General features: G+C 40.2%; 2 protein-coding genes across 2 annotated transcripts in view; one reads left to right on the forward strand and one right to left on the reverse strand.

Annotated features, from left to right (window-relative positions):
* Positions 1-411: 411 nt before the first annotated feature.
* LOC306982691 (synaptic vesicle glycoprotein 2A-like) lies at positions 412-6,352 on the reverse strand (the record flags this gene model as incomplete). Its single annotated transcript, XM_079583157.1, has 2 exons — positions 6,210-6,352; positions 412-885 (listed from the first exon to the last, which is right to left on the reverse strand). A coding segment is annotated over exon 2 (379 nt), but the record flags the coding sequence as incomplete, so codon positions are not given.
* Positions 6,353-9,373: 3,021 nt separating this feature from the next.
* Positions 9,374-19,406, forward strand: part of zdbf2 (zinc finger, DBF-type containing 2) — a gene marked incomplete at its 3' end in the record, with an annotated part of 10,499 nt that continues 466 nt past the window's right edge. The window contains exons 1-5 of the mRNA XM_079583159.1: positions 9,374-9,683; positions 12,506-12,611; positions 14,525-14,679; positions 17,129-17,297; positions 18,835-18,942. Of these exons, the coding sequence (XP_079439285.1) occupies positions 12,540-12,611; positions 14,525-14,679; positions 17,129-17,297; positions 18,835-18,942 (504 nt within the window). The 5' untranslated portion in view covers positions 9,374-9,683; positions 12,506-12,539. The remainder of the gene's footprint in view (positions 9,684-12,505; positions 12,612-14,524; positions 14,680-17,128; positions 17,298-18,834; positions 18,943-19,406) is intronic.

Below are 19,406 nucleotides of genomic sequence, written 5' to 3' on the forward strand. Positions count from 1 at the left end.
CTGTAAGCGCCCTAATCGTACTGTAAGTGCCCTAATCGTACCTGTAAGCGCCCTAACCGTACTGTAAGTGCCCTAATCGTACCTGTAAGAGCCCTAACCGTACTGTAAGCGCCCTAATCGTACTGTAAGCGCCCTAACCGTACTGTAAGCGCCCTAACCGTACATGTAAGCGCCCTAATCGTACCTGTAAGCGACCTAACCGTACTGTAAGCGCCTTAACCCTACCTGTAAGCGCCCTAATCGTACTGTAAGCGCCCTAATCGTACCTGTAACCGCCCTAATCGTACCTGTAACCGCCCTAATCGTACCTGTAACCGCCCTAATCGTACCTGTAAACACCCTAACCGTACTGTAAGCGCCCTAATCGTACTGTAAGCGCCTTAACTGTACCTGTAACCGCCCTAACCGTACCTGTCATCGCCCTGCCGTACCTGTACGTCTGCGGGGGCCCGTCCAGCGCCGGCGCCTTGCCCTCTCCGCGGGGGATGCCCTGATACTCTCCCTCGTAGATCTCGTCCTCCTCGTCGTGGCCCTCCGTGGAGTCGCTGTGCGCCTCCTCGTCGCCGCGGCCGTCGCTGCGGTAGTATCCCGCGTCGCCGCTGGGTCCGTAGTCGTCGTCGTCGTCCTCCTCCTCGAAGCGCTTGTAGGAACGCCGCGTGTACTCGTCCGCCATCCGGTCCGCGCCGCGCCCTATCTTCTTGCCCACCTGCTTCTTGGCCACCTTGGCGATGTCCTTGGCCCCGCGGATGAAGTCGGAGCGGTTGTCCCGGTAGCGGCTCTCGTCGTCCATGTTGTCGGGAGTTCAGGGGAGGCCCATGCACGGGGGGAGGGGGGGCAGACCACGCAGCTCCTCTCTCCACGGAGGTGCTCCAAGAGGCTGGGAGTCTGCGGGGGCGACAAGAGACGACCACTTTGCTTTGGATACATTACATGTTCTATTCCCATGAGCGTGAATAGAGAAGCCAGGTGCGATACTGAAGTACGGGGAGGTGTGTCATGTCCGTTTCATGGCGTTTATATAATTTATGTGGTTCATCATTAACATCTAATAAGATAGAGTGTAGTGGCCTGGATCTGAGGCACAAAAAGCAAAAACTGAACTGAATTTTAATTTCCATTTAGCTCAGAGACCCTTTAACCTCTTAACTTTGTTTTTGTCGATTTTGTGCAATTTTTTTGGCATTTTTTTTTCCTTTTTCTTTTTTTGTCTTTTTTTGTCAATTTTTTGCAATTTTTCTGTCAAATTTGTATCACATTTTTGTCATTTTTGGTCAATTTTTGTCATTTTTTTTTTTCTTTTTTTGTCAATTTTTTGTTTTTTTTTGGCAAATTTTTTATCACATTTTTGTCATTTTTTTGTCAATTTTTTTGTCTTTTTTGTCAATTTTTTGCAATTTTTTGACAAATTTTTATCACATTTTTGTCATTTTTTGTCACATTTTTGTCATTTTTTTTGTCTTTTTTTGTTATTTTTTGTCACATTTTCGTTATTTTTTGTCAATTTTTTTGTCAATTTCTTGTGACATTTTTGATACTTTTTCATCAATTTTTCATCACTTTTTTGTCAATGTTTTCGCACTTCTTTGTCACATTTCCATCATTGTTTTCGTCTCAGTTTTGTTGCTATTTTCACACCTTTTTCCAGAAGCTTTTGGATTGGGGTAAAGCCAAACTGGAGAAAATGTGCTCGGTTCAGGTGGGAGTTAAGGGGTTAATATGTGTCTTAAAGGAACAGGCCAGCATTTTCCAGACTGAGATATGTTCTTACCTGAGCTTAGACGAGTTGTTCTGGTCTTTGTGTGTGCCCTCAGTCATGTAAAACGACCAAAGATGTTGTCAGGTACGTATCAACTCGTCTAAGCCTCAGCTTTACCAAAATCTAGAAGCTAAAAAGAAAAGCATCAAAATAGCGAGAAAAAGAGGATGAAAACGTGACAAAAACACGACAAAAAATGATAGAAAAAATAATTTAAAAAACAACAAAAATCTGACAAAAATGTGGCGACGAAAAGTTTTCATCACTTTTGTAGGTCTTAGCTTTCAAATGAGGCGTTACATTGTTATTTACATTTGGGTAAAGCCCAGTATAAAAAAACATGAATCTAAAAGGAATTCCGTGGAGTATGGAGCACCACAAGGTTCAGTTTTGGGACCGTTATTATTTATTATTTATATGAATGATTTTGCTTCTGTTTCTATGACCACCTTTCCCGCTCTTTTTGCTGATGATTCCAATAAAAAATAATAATAAAAAGTCGAACTGGGGAAAATGCACTCGTTAGTGTTAAGGCGGGGGGTCAGAGGTTAAAATATGTATTTATGGAAGTCACAATTACGCTAATTTGGGCTGTTTTTCAGTCCCAGTCCGCCCCTGTCTTGAAGTCACGACCCTCACTTTGGGAACCACTGGTCTAGATGAGATATTTTAGCGTCAGCACCGACGGCTGCTCGATTATTGAAAAAATAATAATCACGATTATTTTTGTCATAATTGAAATCACGATTATTCAAACGATTATTTGTTGCCTTTAAAAAAAAGTCTTTATTTTATTTTATTTATTTATTAATCAAACACTATGATGATATTTTATGTTTTATGGACAGTCATAAAAGTACAAATGATTTCAAGTACGCCTTGATTACAGAGAGGTCCCTGTTTCACACCTGCCCCCTGCTGCCCTCACACCTGCCCCCTGCTGGCCAGCCCTCACACCTGCCCCCTGCTGGCCAGCCCTCACACCTGCCCCCTGCTGGCCAGCCCTCACACCTGCCCCCTGCTGGCCAGCCCTCACACCTGCCCCCTGCTGGCCAGCCCTCACACCTGCCCCCTGCTGGCCGGCCCTCACACCTGCCCCCTGCTGGCCAGCCCTCACACCTGCGCAAGTAAACTGAGCAGCGCGGCCTGATGACATCATCACACAGCGCCGTTTGTTTTTATGTCAGACAAAAGCATGAGCCACGGCACGAGAAAAGCGAAGGGAAAATAATCCCAGCGCCGTGAAATAATGCAAGTCTGCTTTACCAAAAAAAAAAATTGAACAAAAAAAAAAAAAAAAAGGAAAAAAAAATTACATAATTGAAAAAAGAAAAAAAATACAAATTTGAAAAAAAATCGGGGAAAAAAAATAATAAATAAATAAATTATAATCGATTTTTGCGATTATGCTAATTTTGCAATCGTTTACTGTTGTAATCAAAATCGTAATTGCATTTCGATTAATCGCACAGCCCTACCAGCACCGTTATTGTGACTCATTAAAGTTCTGGCCCGACCCATTTCCTGTTTTTTTTTCATGTGGACAGTCCCAATAATGCAAAAAAAACGGTTTCCATGGTTACTATCATGGAGATTTCGCCACGTCACTTCAAAATGTTGACGTGAACTCGTGAACCTATTGGGCGACACGACGGCACAGCAGCAAGAAGGGTCTCTGGTTCGACTCCCGGGCGGAGCATTCCTGTGGTTTTTGCACGTCCACTAAAAACATCCTAAAGAGCCCGTTGAAAACTGAGGCGGTAACTATGGCAACCGTCTTTATGCAGATTTCTACACAGTGAATTCCAATTACGGCGGCAACATAGAATAAAGTGTTATTTATTCTATAGGAGACCGGACATGTTCAGCATTGACCCTCTAGTCCAGTGGTTCTCAACCTTTTGGAGCCACGACCCCCATTTTAACAGTAAAAGGGATTCGTGACCCCCGCTCGGGTCACACCGTGAGAAATAGAAATAGTAGCCGACATAATTCTTAACCTCTTAACCCCCGCCTGAACCGAGAGGAACTTTTTGTCATTTTTTGTCACGTTTTTGTCATTTTTTATCACATTTTTGTCATTTTTTTGTCACGTTTTTGTCATTTTTTATCACATTTTTGTCATTTTTTATCACATTTTTGTCATTTTTTTTATCACATCATTTTTTTATCACATTTTTGTCATTTTTTTTTATCACATTTTTGTCATTTTTTTTTATCACATTTTTGTCATTTTTTTATCACATTTTTGTCATTTTTTTATCACATTTTTGTCATTTTTGTGTCACATTTTTGTCATTTTTTTATCACATTTTTGTCATTTTTTTATCACATTTTTGTCATTTTTTTTTGTCACGTTTTTGTCATTTTTTTTATCACATTTTTGTCATTTTTTTTGTCACGTTTTTGTCATTTTTTCATCACATTTTTGTCATTTTTTTTGTCACATTTTTGTCATTTTTTTATCACATTTTTGTCATTTTTTTTGTCACGTTTTTGTCATTTTTTAATCACATTTTTGTCATTTTTTATCACATTTTCGTCATTTTTTGTCACATTTTTGTCATTTTTTGTCACATTTTTGTCATTTTTTCATCACATTTTTGTCATTTTTTTGTCACGTTTTTGTCATTTTTTTGTCACGTTTTTGTAGTTTTATTGTCAAATTTTTATCACAGTTTTGTAATGTTTTTGTAACATTCTGTCATTTTTTTTTGTCATTTTTTGTCACATTTTCATCAATTTTTCGTCACTTTTTTGGCTAAAATGAAATTCATCAAACTACAAACAAATAATGTCACTCTGGTAAAATAGCACACACATGCTACAACAAAATATCAGATTACATGCTAATGAAAATATGTCTATTTTATCTAAATGATCTGGCGACCCCCCAAATTTGTCTCGCGACCCCCAGGTTGAGAACCACTGCTCTAGTCTATTCCATGTAAGAAGTACCTTTTCAAGAGAACATTGTGATTAATTGATTTTACAGCAACATGTTTCCTGTCCCGTTCTGCTCACGCTCATTCTAAAGTCTCCATTATAAGATTCTGTCCCATTTACTAGGATTTGCCAGTATTGAATAATAGAGGCTTAACTTTGGCTTGACTTGCTTTTCTCTTTATCCAGAACATGGTTTTAGTAGCTCTCACTAACCTCCTCTACTGCCGCCCTGTAACGGGAACTCGACTGGCTCGTAACTACAAGAATAATAGTACAGGTGAAGACCATACTTAAGTAACAAAAGTAATCAGTACTAGGAATTCCCAGTTGCCTGTACTAACATGTCTAGTAATCAGAACCTATATCATAAGTAATGAATACTGTGAAAGCCGTCTTAATCATACTAGCGTTAGTAGTAATCGGGCTTAATAATTATGCATCGGGTTTACAACTTATTCCAAGTAAGCGCAATGAGTTGGAAGTTACAGTGAGTTTGTTGCTCATTTCTCTGTAATTCTTGGGCCAATTCACATGAAACAAAAACTGTCCCAAAGTTCAAATTCAGATCATTATTTCCTCATAAAGGCGTTTCTCTCCCTCAGAGCTGTGTCGGCCCTTCATCTGAGATTACATCATCATCTTCACTCATTCCAGAACCCAAACTATTGGCCCGGGTGGATGAGCGGAGTGAGCGGCGGTGGGAGGAGCCACTGGTGCAGATTGACAGTCTCGCTTCCATCAGGGGCAGCTGTGGCTACGACAGCAGCTCACCACCACGTGACCAAAGCAACGTCATCAGAACTACTGAGATCAAGCCACAAACATGCAACAAAAACGTGACACTCATAACGAGGCGGATGAGTTCTGTGGGTCTTAGCTTTCAAATGAGGCGTCACTCTGGCCTACAGGCTGATTAGGGTAAAGCTGAAGAGCATGTGGGTTACGGGGTTTTTACACAGCAGAGTCATGTTAGCAGAGCTGGACCCCCCCGGCGTCCCCTCCGCGCGGGGCCTTCGTGTCGTGATCCCGCAGAGCGAGGAGGCTCCGGGACCGGAACGCCGCGCGGAAAAGCCCCGCGCGCTGACGCTGACCGGAGCCGCAGATAACGCGCGGAGCTGTTGACGGAGCGATATCTGGCACTCAACGCACTCACGCGGCACTGCGGAGCCTGCGCGCGCTCTCACAAGGTCATTGCGGAGCGAGGACCGCGCGGGAGGACGGGGGGGCTCCGAGCGCACTCACCCCCCCGCGGCTCGGCACATACGATCCCCCCCAAAACCGTATGCAGCGGGGTACATCCGCCTCCCCCCCCTCCGTCACCAGTCCCTCCATCCGCGCTCCATCCTCCCGCCCCCGTGTCCTCTGCCGCGTCCTCATCTGCATCCCCGCGCTCACGGCCCCGCTGTGGCGCATCCCCCCCCCCCGGTCCCCCCGCCGCACGCCCGGACCCCGCGCGCCCGTGTCGGTCCGCAGGTGCGGCTCTTTGATCGGACGCGGTAAAGCTTACCTCTGCGGTGCGGCAGGTGAGGAGCAGATGCGGCCGGTAAACGCTGCTGAAGTGCTGGGTACGCTGCGCGCTGACGTAGGGTCCCCAGCCCCCCGTTCGTACGGCGCACGTCCACGGCGCGTGCGTGCTGCGCGTGGATTGGCCGGTGACACGCGCGCGGAGGTGACACGCGCGCGGGGACGTCACCGCCGTCACCGCCGGAGGAGCGCAATATTTCTGAGGCCAAAGGTCACGCGCATCACGACGCTCACCGCGCGAGCCGTCACTTTCCGCACGAGCGCGTTGGTGCAGTGGAGCGCGCGCGAGGGGGTTTCTCCCAGATGCGCGTGCAGTTCCGTAATTAGCTCGTTTGGATGACGTCACGGTGCGCTCAACCTTTCCAGCTCCGGGGTGCCCCTGTTATACATGTTATATCTGCTTTAGAACCGGGTCTCTGGTCATGTGACTCACGGAGGAGGAGCGGTTTAACGCAACATAATGATGAGGTCCTTCACCCCCCCCCCCCCCCCCAGTCACGTGGACTTAAAAACATCTGCCTCTCGGGGCTCCTTTGTTTAAACGTTTCCTGCTTCAAATGAAGTGAATGAATGGAGGCGGCCCCGGATGTTGCAGGTTATGTCGCCCACAATAACCTCTTACCCCCTAAACCCCCGCCTGAACCGAATGCCTTCTGTCCTCTTTGTCTATAGGCCTGTGCAACACCTCATTTGAAAGCTAAGACCCACAAAACTGACCTTTTTCCTCACGTTGTTGCTGTGTTGTGTCACCTTTTGTATGTTTTGTTTTTTTTCTTTTTGGTCACATTTCTGTTGAATTTTTATTATTTTTTTGTTTCATTTTTGTTGAGTTTTTGTCACTTTTTTGTTGAGTTTTTGTCACATTTTTGTTGAATTTTTGTTGAATTTTTGTCATTTTTTTGTTGAGTTTTTGTTGAATTTTTGTCACTTTTTTGTTGAGTTTTTGTCACATTTTTGTTGAATTTTTGTTGAATTTTTGTCATTTTTTTGTTGAGTTTTTGTTGAATTTTTGTCACTCTTTGGTTGAATTTTTGTCGCATTTTTGTTGAATTTTTGTTGAATTTTTGTCATTTTTTTGTTGAGTTTTTGTCACATTTTTGTTGAATTTTTGTCACATTTTTGTCACATTTTTGTAATTTTTTGTTGAATTTTTGTCATTTTTTGTTGAATTTTTGTCGCATTTTTGTCACTCTTTGCTGCTTTTTTCCCAAGAATCTTTTTGATTCGGGTAAAGCCAAACTGGAGAAAATGGGCTCCGTTCAGGTGGGAGTTAAGAGGTTAAAAACATAATTCTATTTAATAATCCACGTCAGAGCCACAGGGTTATTATGGTCTGGTGAAAACAGCCATGGAACAACTTCCTAAAGGCAACACTCCACTAATTAGACAGTTCAAGACAAGGACAGAACCTGGCTGAAATCAGTGGGGTGGCAAGACCTTTACTGGGCCCCCCCCTAGATCTGCCCCTGGAAGTGACTCAGAGCAGCTCGGTTGGTTCAGTCCAGAGAACGTGAGTCGATAAGTGACAGGAACAAGGTGAGAAAGAATGAAAGGCAGACGTGACCAAGGCCTAAAAGTGCAACACCCCCAGTTCTGTTCTGGTTTAAACCCCCCGGGTGAGATGGGGGAGAGGGTGTCCTAAAGTGCAGGACTAAAACGAGTCCAGTTCTTTCCTGATCAGATCCGTAAAACAACAATGCATTAATAACATAATATGATATTTCAGGCAAAGGCTGCACAACATAAACATGACTTTTGTCTGTGTTTCTTCACAAGGAAATGTATAATTATCAGCTTTGCAAATGTCTCCTGAATGTGTTCTGGATGTGTCGTTTAAACTTGGCTGATCCGAGCCTTGAGGAGGATCACCTGGACGTCCACACAAACCAAACCTGCTCCAGAGACATCCAAAGCTCACGTTTCATCTTTTCAATGTTCTGGACAAACACCTGCTGTTATGCCAGTCATTTCTCCTGGAGAAACGTGGTGAACTTTTAAAATACCTTTTATTTTTAGCCCGAGATATGCAGGTGCCATTTTGCAGGCAATATACGGTATTGATATTATGAAACTGTGCAATGTGAAAGTAAACACTGAAAACCATAGAATAAGTTGATCCTAATTAGCCAATTGTTATAAGAGCAAATATCGCCAAAAGGTTTTGATATATCTTAACCCCCACCGGAACGGAGCACATTTTCTCCAGTGTGGCTTTACCCAAATCAGAAGGCTTCTTGGGACAAAACACCAAAACAGCCACAAAAAATAAGAGGAAAACAAGGATGTAAAGGCAACAAAAATGCAAAAAAATTCAACAAAAATTTGACAAAAATGTCACAAAAATGTCACAAAAATTCAACAAAAATTTGACAAAAATTCAACAAAAATGTGACAAAAATTCAACAAAAATTTGACAAAAATTCAACAAAAATGTGACAAAAATTCAACAAAAATGTGACAAAAATTCAACAAAAATGTGACAAAAATGGAAAAAAAAGAAAGAAAGAAAAAACATACAAAAGGCGACACAACAACGTGAGGAAAAAGATCAGTTTTGTGGGTCTTAGCTTTCAAATGAGGTGTTACACAGGCCTATAGTCAAAGAGGACAGAAGGCATTTGGTTTAGGCTGGTGGTAAGAGGTTAAACGAACCAGATGATGCGTGATATATGTTTAGACCCTCACGTGATCCCGTTCTGCCTCTACAGAATGAACATGAGAGAAAGTCTGTGATTAAAGCAGGAAGTGACCGGTGCGTCAAAGGGAAAGTGTCTGCAGGACTTTCTCTTCTGTGCCAGTCTGAGTCTGAATGAGGCCTGATGTAAAGCTGCACATGGTACAGCAGGGGGCGGCACGCGCCTCTGTTTGCCTCATAGTCCGCCTTTAAACTGAAAGAAGAAGACGCGCAGGGGCTGGATTTTCTCAACCTGGCAACCCCCGTGTCCGCGTCTGTGCCTGAAGTGCGCACTGGGCCGCTCGGTGCGCTCCATGGCGGACATTAGCTCCTGGAACAGCTCCTGGAACAGCTCCTGAAGAACAGCTCCTGGAACAGCCCCTGGAACAGCTCCTGGAACAGCTCCTGGAACAGCTCCTGGAACAGCTCCTGGAACAGCTCCTGGAACAGCCGCTGCTTCTGAAGGAGACCGGAGTCTGAGACCGGAGTCTGGGACCGGAGTCTGGGACCGGAGTCTGGGACCAGCTCCATCCGCCGCCTGTGCGTCACGGCGCGGCACAGCAGGAGAGAAACACGCGCTGCCGCCTCTCCAGCCTCTGCTAACGCCAGGGCTCTGACAGCGGGGACTGAGGGCTCTGACAGCGGCCGGACTGAGGGCTCTGACAGCGGCCGGACTGAGGGCTCTGACAGCGGGGACTGAGGGCTCTGACAGCGGGGACTGAGGGCTCTGACAGCGGCCGGACTGAGGGCTCTGACGGGACACGGACACGGGAGGATCCTCCGGTGGGTATCGTTTCGCCTGTGCTGGAGTTCAGTCAAAAGAGTTGAACCTCAGTAACACTATAGTTCTTTATAATGAGGCTAAAATGAGTTGTAGTGTCGAACGTTTCGCCTCTTCATCCAAAAGGCTTCGTCAGCGACTCTAAGGATGCTCAACACTGTGCATTACATTCTTTAAAGTTTGCAAACCTTTTATTAACCTCTTAACTCCCACCTGAACGGATCCCATTTTCTCCAGTTTGGCTTTACCCGAATCAAAACGCTTCTTGTGTGTGAGAAAAATTCAACAAAAATGTGACAAAAATTCAACAAAAATGTGGCAAAAACTCAACAAAAATGTGACAAAAATTCAACAAAAATGTGACAAAAATTCAACAAAAATGTGACAAAAATGTGACAAAAACTCAACAAAAATGTGACAAAAATTCAACAAAAATTCAACAAAAATGTGACAAAAACTCAACAAAAATGTGACAAAAATTCAACAAAAATTCAACAAAAATGTGACAAAAATTCAACAAAAATGTGACAAAAACTCAACAAAAAAGTGACAAAAACTCAACAAAATTGTGACAAAAATGTGACAAAAACTCAACAAAAATGTGACAAAAATTCAACAAAAATGTGACAAAAATTCAACAAAAATGTGACAAAAACTCAACAAAAATGTGACAAAAATTCAACAAAAATGTGACAAAAACTCAACAAAAATGTGACAAAAATGTGACAAAAATTCAACAAAAATGTGACAAAAATTCAACAAAAATTCAACAAAAATTCAACAAAAATGTGACAAAAATGTGACAAAAACTCAACAAAAATGTGACAAAAATTCAACAAAAATTCAACAAAAATGTGACAAAAACTCAACAAAAATGTGACAAAAATTCAACAAAAATTCAACAAAAATGTGACAAAAATTCAACAAAAATGTGACAAAAACTCAACAAAAAAGTGACAAAAACTCAACAAAATTGTGACAAAAATGTGACAAAAACTCAACAAAAATGTGACAAAAATTCAACAAAAATGTGACAAAAATTCAACAAAAATGTGACAAAAACTCAACAAAAATGTGACAAAAATTCAACAAAAATGTGACAAAAACTCAACAAAAATGTGACAAAAACTCAACAAAAAAGTGACAAAAACTCAACAAAAATGTGACAAAAACTCAACAAAAATGTGACAAAAATGTGACAAAAACTCAACAAAAATGTGACAAAAACTCAACAAAAATGTGACAAAAATTCAACAAAAATGTGACAAAAACTCAACAAAAATGTGACAAAAATTCAACAAAAATGTGACAAAAATTCAACAAAAATGTGACAAAAACTCAACAAAAATGTGACAAAAATTCAACAAAAATGTGACAAAAATTCAACAAAAATGTGACAAAAACTCAACAAAAATGTGACAAAAATTCAACAAAAATGTGACAAAAACTCAACAAAAATGTGACAAAAATTCAACAAAAATGTGACAAAAATTCAACAAAAATGTGACAAAAACTCAACAAAAATGTGACAAAAATTCAACAAAAATGTGACAAAAATTCAACAAAAATGTGACAAAAACTCAACAAAAATGTGACAAAAATTCAACAAAAATGTGACAAAAATGTGACAAAAACTCAACAAAAATGTGACAAAAATGTGACAAAAACTCAACAAAATTGTGACAAAAATGTGACAAAAACTCAACAAAAATGTGACAAAAATTCAACAAAAATGTGACAAAAATTCAACAAAAATGTGACAAAAACTCAACAAAAATGTGACAAAAACTCAACAAAATTGTGACAAAAATGTGACAAAAACTCAACAAAAATGTGACAAAAATTCAACAAAAATGTGACAAAAATTCAACAAAAATGTGACAAAAATGTGACAAAAATGTGACAAAAATTCATCAAAAATGTGACAAAAACTCAACAAAAATGTGACAAAAACTCAACAAAAATGTGACAAAAATTCAACAAAAAAGTGACAAAAACTCAACAAAAATGTGACAAAAATTCAACAAAAATGTGACAAAAATTCAACAAAAATGTGACAAAAACTCAACAAAAATGTGACAAAAATTCAACAAAAATGAGACAAAAACTCAACAAAAAAGTGACAAAAATTCAACAAAAATGTGACAAAAATTCAACAAAAATGTGACAAAAATTCAACAAAAATGTGACAAAAATTCAACAAAAATGTGACAAAAACTCAACAAAAAAGTGACAAAAATTCAACAAAAATGTGACGAAAATTCAACAAAAATGTGACAAAAACTCAACAAAAATGTGACAAAAATTTGAAAAAAAAAAAACATAAAAAGGTGACACAGCACAGCAACAACGTGAGGAAAAAGATCAGCTTTGTGGGTCTTAGCTTTCAAATGAGGCCTATATAATAACCTAAGAGGACAGAATGCCTTTGGTTCAGGCGGGGGGTCAGAGGTTAAACAGAGGAAAGAGAGAGACGTATTAATCCAAAACAAATTGGACATAAGTTTCCATCACTGACCCGCTCGATGTGGGAAATGTACTATTACTGTGTAACGTCACTGTATTACAGTATTTCAACAAATATTACACAGCAAATAACAAACACACACAGTCAGTCAGGTAAAGGCTGTGGAACGTTTAGGCAGATTTCCTTTTTAAAGGGGAGGGAGAAGAAACAACGTCAGACCTAAAGCAGAACTCTGTAACTTGTTTCTTCCCGTCGTCCCATGGGGGTGATACTGGTGTTAATGGGACGGTTGGGGGGGGGGGTCTTTCATCTCCCCCAATGGTTCTGACGTCAGACTTTTCCCTCCGATCTCCGCAGGTGGAGCAGAATGTGACCCGATACTGCGCTGAAGATGTGTGACCAGCAGGGGGCGCAGCAGGGCTACTGTGGCCTCTGCAGAGTCCTGTACCGAGACCTGGACCAGGTGAGACCAGCAGGGGGCGCATGGCTGTTTGTGATGGAGGAAAGAAAAGGCCTGATTTCATGAATCCTGTTACGCCGCCGTGGTTCATGTTCACATTTTTAGAAAGTTTTCTCCCATAACATGTTCGTCTTAATGTCGAGTTCAGGGGGGCCCAAACATTTAGTCTCCGAGGCCAAAATGGAAAAGTCCCGGTGGGTCGGGGGCCAAACACGGCCATGTCGAGCGTGAAACACATATAACTTCAATAATAAGTTATTTGATTTAATTTTTCGCGATACATTTGCATTTTATTCTATCTATGGAAATAACAGGCTGCATTAAAGCAAATGTTAACTCTGGCAAAAGCCGAGTTTTAGTAGAAGCAACAAAGTGCAAAATGTAAACAATTTTTAACATGACCATTGCTGACGTCAACAACCTTTGCAATAAAGGTTGGAAAAATTGGAAAGTTGATGCTTCAACGCTCTGTGACAAACACCAAGACCCACAACAGTTTTTCCTTAACCCCTTAACTCCCGCCTGAACCGAGCACATTTTCTCCAGTTTGGCTTTACCCCAATCCAAAAGCTTCTGGAAAAAAGCTGTGAAAATAGCAGCAAAACTGAGACGAAAACAATGATGAAAATGTGACAAAAAAGTGACGAAAAATGACAAAAATTTGACACAATTGACAAAAAATGGAAAAAAAATGAAAAAAAATGTACGAACAAATTACAAAATAAAGACAAAAATGTGACAAAATGTGACAAAAAAATGACAAAAAATTGATAAAAAATTGACCAAAAAAATGACAAAAATGTGACAAAAAAATGACAAAAAATGACAAAAAATTGACAAAAAATTGATAAAAATTTGACCAAAAAAATGACAAAAAAATGACAAAAAATTGACAAAAAATTTATAAAAATGTGACAAAAAATGTGACGAAAATGTGACAAAAATGTGACAAAAATGTGACAAAAATGTGATAAAAAATGACAAAAAAATTACAAAAAAATTACAAAAAAACGTCAAAAATGTGACAAAAAAGGACAAAAATTTGATAAAAAATTACAAAAAAAATTACAAAAAATGACAAAAAAATCGACAAAAAAATGACAAAAATGTGGCAAAAAAACGACAAAAATTTGATAAAAATGTGACAAAAAAATTACAAAAATGTGACAAAAATGTGACAAAAAATGACAAAAAAAGTTACAATAATGAGTTGAAAACCCAACAAAAAAATGCTGGAAAAAAAATCTGATGAGGAAAAAGATCCTCTTGGTTCAGGCGGGAGTCAAGAGGTTAACTTTGTGAAGGGAGTGAAACAGCGCCCCCACTTTACCCTTATTTACCATTGAGAATGAACGGGAGAGAGTTGGTATCGACCATACGCGAGGCAGACGTAGGTCACTCTCTGGAGGCCACTTCGGGCGCCCCTGGTCTAGTATAAAGTCGAGTATAAAAAATCTGTATCTTTTCTCTGACGTTTTGTCGCTTTGAGCCGGAGATTTATCCCAGAAGTGACTCCAACAATAATGACAGGTTTGGTATCCACGTGTAGCAGGAAAGGCTGTGACCGAGATGACGCTGTAATCCAAATATGGGCATTTCCTTTGTGGGAGACGCAGCGGCTAAAGGCGGGAGGAAACATACACAGGGGCTAAACTTTAACAACATCTGACCTTTAGTCGCTCAAATCCAAAACCCTCCAATCTCCTCCTGTCCCGCTCCAGGTCGAGAGTAGATAATGTTGAGGGACGGTTAGACCTCACTGTCCTCCCACATGTTCGCAGCATCTGTCCAGCTGTGCAGACCTCACTGTCCTCCACATGTTCGCAGCATCTGTCCAGCTGTGCAGACCTCACTGTCCTCCACATGTTCACATCTGTCCAGCTGTGCAGACCTCACTGTCCTCCACATGTTCGCAGCATCTGTCCAGCCTGCAGCACCTGGACGCCGTGGGTCTGTCGAGCCGAGGAGCCGAGCCGTCGTCCTCTCACCGGGGCGGCCGGGCGTCCCACAGTCTGCTGGAGCGCTTCCTCCACGACGTCCTGCAGCACCACCCGCACCGCTACGGGAGCAGGTACTCACAGGCTCCGCCCCTAACACCACCCGCACAGCTACGGGAGCAGGTACTCACAGGCTCCGCCCCTAACATCACCCGCACAGCTACGGGAGCAGGTACTCACAGGCTCCGCCCCTAACGCCGGGAAACGCCCCTAACGAGCGGCAATGTTACCTTTAGCTTTAGCTTTAGCTTTACCTTTAGCTTTAGCTTTACCTTTAGCTTTAGTTTTACCTTTAGCTTTACCTTTAGCTTTACTTTTAGCTTTACCTTTAGCTTTGCCTTTAGCTTTACCTTTAGCTTTAGTTTTACCTTTAGCTTTACCTTTAGCTTTGCCTTTAGCTTTACCTTTAGCTTTACCTTTAGCTTTACCTTTAGCTTTACCTTTAGCTTTACCTTTACCGTTAGCTTTACCTTTAGCTTTAGCTTTACCTTTAGCTTTAGCTTTACCTTTAGCTTTAGTTTTACCTTTAGCTTTACCTTTAGCTTTACCTTTAGCTTTAGTTTTACCTTTAGCTTTACCTTTAGCTTTAGTTTTACCTTTAGCTTTACCTTTAGCTTTAGCTTTACTTTTAGCTTTAGTTTTAGCTTTACCTTTAGCTTTACCTTTAACTTTACCTTTAGCTTTACCTTTAGATTTACCTTTAGCTTTGCCTTTAGCTTTAGCGTTACCTTTAGCTTTACCTTTACCGTTAGCTTTACCTTTAGCTTTACCTTTAGCTTTAGCTTTAGCTTTAGCTTTACCTTTAGCTTTAGCTTTAGCTTTAGCTTTACCTTTACCTTTAGCTTTAGCTTTAGCTTTACCTTTAGCTTTAGCTTTACCTTTAGCTTTACCTTTAGCTTTAGCTTTACTTTTAGCTTTAGTTTTAGCTTTACCTTTAGCTTTACCTTTACCGTTAGCTTTACCTTTAGCTTTACCTTTACCTTTACCTTTACCTTTAGCTTTACCTTTAGATTTACCTTTAGCTTTAGTTTTACCTTTAGCTTTACCTTTAGCTTTACCTTTAGCTTTAGTTTTACCTTTAGCTTTACCTTTAGCTTTACCTTTAGCTTTACCTTTAGTTTTACCTTTAGCTTTAGTTTTACCTTTAGCTTTACCTTTAGCTTTGCCTTTAGCTTTACCTTTAGCTTTGCCTTTAGCTTTACCTTTAGCTTTACCTTTAGCTTTACCTTTAGCTTTACCTTTAGCTTTATCTTTACCGTTAGCTTTACCTTTAGCTTTGCCTTTAGCTTTACCTTTAGCTTTACCTTTAGCTTTACCTTTAGCTTTAGCTTTACCTTTAGCTTTACATTTAGCTTTACCTTTAGCTTTAGCTTTAGCTTTAGCTTTACCTTTAGCTTTACCTTTAGCTTTACCTTTAGCTTTAGTTTTACCTTTAGCTTTACCTTTAGCTTTAGCTTTACCTTTAGCTTTAGCTTTAGCTTTACCTTTAGCTTTAGTTTTACCTTTAGCTTTACCTTTAGCTTTAGCTTTACCTTTAGCTTTAGCTTTACCTTTAGCTTTACCTTTAGCTTTACCTTTAGCTTTAGTTTTACCTTTAGCTTTACCTTTAGCTTTAGCTTTACCTTTAGCTTTAGCTTTACATTTAGCTTTACCTTTAGCTTTAGCTTTACCTTTAGCTTTAGCTTTAGCTTTAGCTTTACCTTTAGCTTTAGTTTTACCTTTAGCTTTACCTTTAGCTTTAGCTTTACCTTTAGCTTTAGCTTTACCTTTAGCTTTACCTTTAGCTTTAGTTTTACCTTTAGCTTTACCTTTAGCTTTACCTTTAGCTTTACCTTTAGCTTTAGTTTTACCTTTAGCTTTACCTTTAGCTTTACCTTTAGCTTTAATTTTACCTTTAGCTTTACCTTTAGTTTTACCTTTAGCTTTACCTTTAGCTTTACCTTTAGCTTTACCTTTAGCTTTAGCTTTAGGTTTAGCTTTAGCTTTACCTTTAGCTTTACCTTTAGCTTTAATTTTACCTTTAGCTTTACCTTTAGCTTTACCTTTAGCTTTACCTTTAGCTTTACCTTTAGCTTTACCTTTACCTTTAGCTTTAGTTTTAGCTTTAGCTTTACCTTTAGCTTTACCTTTAGCTTTAGTTTTACCTTTAGCTTTAGTTTTACCTTTAGCTTTACCTTTAGCTTTACCTTTAGCTTTAGTTTTACCTTTAGCTTTACCTTTAGCTTTACCTTTAGCTTTACCTTTAGCTTTAGTTTTACCTTTAGCTTTACCTTTAGCTTTAGCTTTACCTTTAGCTTTAGTTTTACCTTTAGCTTTACCTTTAGCTTTAGTTTTACCTTTACCTTTACCTTTAGCTTTACCTTTAGCTTTACCTTTAGCTTCAGCTTTACCTTTAGCTTTACCTTTAGCTTTAGTTTTACCTTTAGCTTTACCTTTAGCTTTACCTTTAGCTTGAGGTTTAGCTTTAGCTTTTCAGGACTCGCCCTGAACGTCTTCGTGATGCTCCTCTGTTTTGTTTCCCAGTCAGCCCGACTCTACGGCGCCCCCTGGACCGCACGGAGAAGCCACGCCCCCTCACGCATCTGCCCCGCCCCCTGTGCCGCAGGTCACATGGTCCGCGTGGCAGCGAACCCGGAGGCAGCTGCAGTTAGACGACTTCAGCTCCGAGCACTGCAGCTCCACCATCGAGGAGGTCAGGACTGTCTCAGTGTTCTGGCGGAGGGCACGGTTTTCTTATTAGCCCAAAGTAAAGCAAAACACTGGAAACATGACTATCTTAAATGAGAGAAATGATTTAAAAATGCTTGAATTAAAGTTCTTCTATTTCTTCTGTTGAATTTCAGTCGGTTTGAACTAATCCGAGATACAAATGCTATAACGACAATTAGGGTTGTGCAATTAATCAAAATTCGATTACGATTTCGATTACAACAGTAAACGATTGCAAAATTAGCATAATCGCAAAAAAATAAATGTTTAAATTTTTTTTAAAAATTCAAATTTGTATTTATTTATTTTTAATTTATTTTTAATTTTTTTTCAATGTCTTATTTAAAAAAAAAAAAAAATTTGCAGAGCAGACTTGCGTTTTTTCAGGCTGCTTTTGTCTGACATAAAAACAAACGGCGCTGTGTGATGATGTCATCAGGCCGCACTGCTCAGTTTACTTGCGCAGGTGTGAGGGCCGGCCAGCAGGGGCGTACTTGAAATCATTTGTACTTTTATGACTGTCCAGAAAACATAAAACATCATCATAGTGTTTTGATTCATAAATAAATAAATAAAATAAAGATTGACTTTTTTTTTAAAGGCAACAAATAATCGTTTGAATAATCGTGATTTCAATTATGACAAAAATAATCGTGATTATTATTTTTTCAATAATCGAGCAGCCCTAGCGCCAATGGAACAAGAATAAAACCCACTTGAAATCAGACAAATAATTGTTTTTCACTTGAAATTACCCAAAATTATCTGAATTAAGAGAATAACAACAACTAGAGGTTTTATCTCGTCTAAAAACAGAACAAATACTGAAACCTTAGATTTAATCTCTTAATTCAAGTAGATTTATGTCATTTACTCCTTAACTTCTTAACTCCCGCCTGAACCGAGTGGATCTTTTTCCTCACGTCATCAGATTTTTTTTTTCCATAATTTTTTTGTTGGGTATTCAACTCATTTTTGTAACTTTTTTGTCAAATTTTAGTCATTTTTTTGTCACATTTTTGTAATTTTTTTGTCATTTTTTAAATCAAATTTGTGTCATTTTTTTGTAATTTTTTTTGTAATTTTTTGTAATTTTTGCCTCTTTTTCATCAATTTTTCTCACTTTTTTGTCACATTTCCATCATTGTTTTCGTCTCAGTTTTGTTGCTATTTTCTCACCTTTTTTCCAGAAGCTTTTGGACTGGGGTAAAGCCAAACTGGAGAAAATGTGCTCGGTTCAGGTGGGAGTTAAGGGGTTAAAACGACTATTCTTGTTCCAGTGCACTTCTTTCAAATGCCAGTGTTGTACCTAATATATGACCGGGTGTCTTGACAGTACTTCTACCTTTTTTGAAAGTTCTCTCTGATATGCGTAATAATGTTTCTCAAAATCATCTCGAGGGCTTTGCTGGAGGGCCGGGTTTGGCCCCCGGGCCTGACGTTGCCGACCCCTGGTGTAGAGCACCTTGTAGAGCACCTTGTAGAGCACCATGCAGACCACCGTGCTTCTGTGTTTCCAGGTGATCCGACGCTACTGCTACGGCCGGGGCGACGACGGGTCCGACAGCGTCCATTTCAGTCTCCCCGTCTCCATGGAAACGCAGACCGAGTGGGACGCGGACGTCGAGGTGAGGCGCGGCGAGTGGGCGGGGCTTTTTAAAAAAAAAAAAATTCAACAAAAATGTGACAAAAATTAAACAAAAAAGTGACAAAAATTCAACCAAAAAGTGACAAAAATTCAACAAAAATGTGATAAAAATTCAACCAAAAAGTATTATTATTTTTTTTTTTGTATTGACCTTTATTTAACCAGGATAGTCCCACTGAGATTAAGAATCTCTTTTTCAGGGGAGTCCTGGCCCCAGAGGGGAACCTATTGTACATGTTTTTTTAGTGGTAGGGGAAACCGGAGTACCCGGAGGAAACCTACGCAGACACGGGGAGAACATGCAAACTCCACACAGAAAGGCCCCGTCCTGGTGGGAATCGAACCCGGGACCTTCTCGCTGTGAAGCACGGGCACTAACCGCTGTGCTACCAAGCTGCCAAGTGACAAAAATTAAACAAAAAAGTGACAAAAATTCTACAAAAA

This window comes from Gobius niger (assembly GCF_951799975.1).
Source record: "Gobius niger genome assembly, contig: SCAFFOLD_116, whole genome shotgun sequence".
Taxonomy (NCBI): domain Eukaryota; kingdom Metazoa; phylum Chordata; class Actinopteri; order Gobiiformes; family Gobiidae; genus Gobius; species Gobius niger.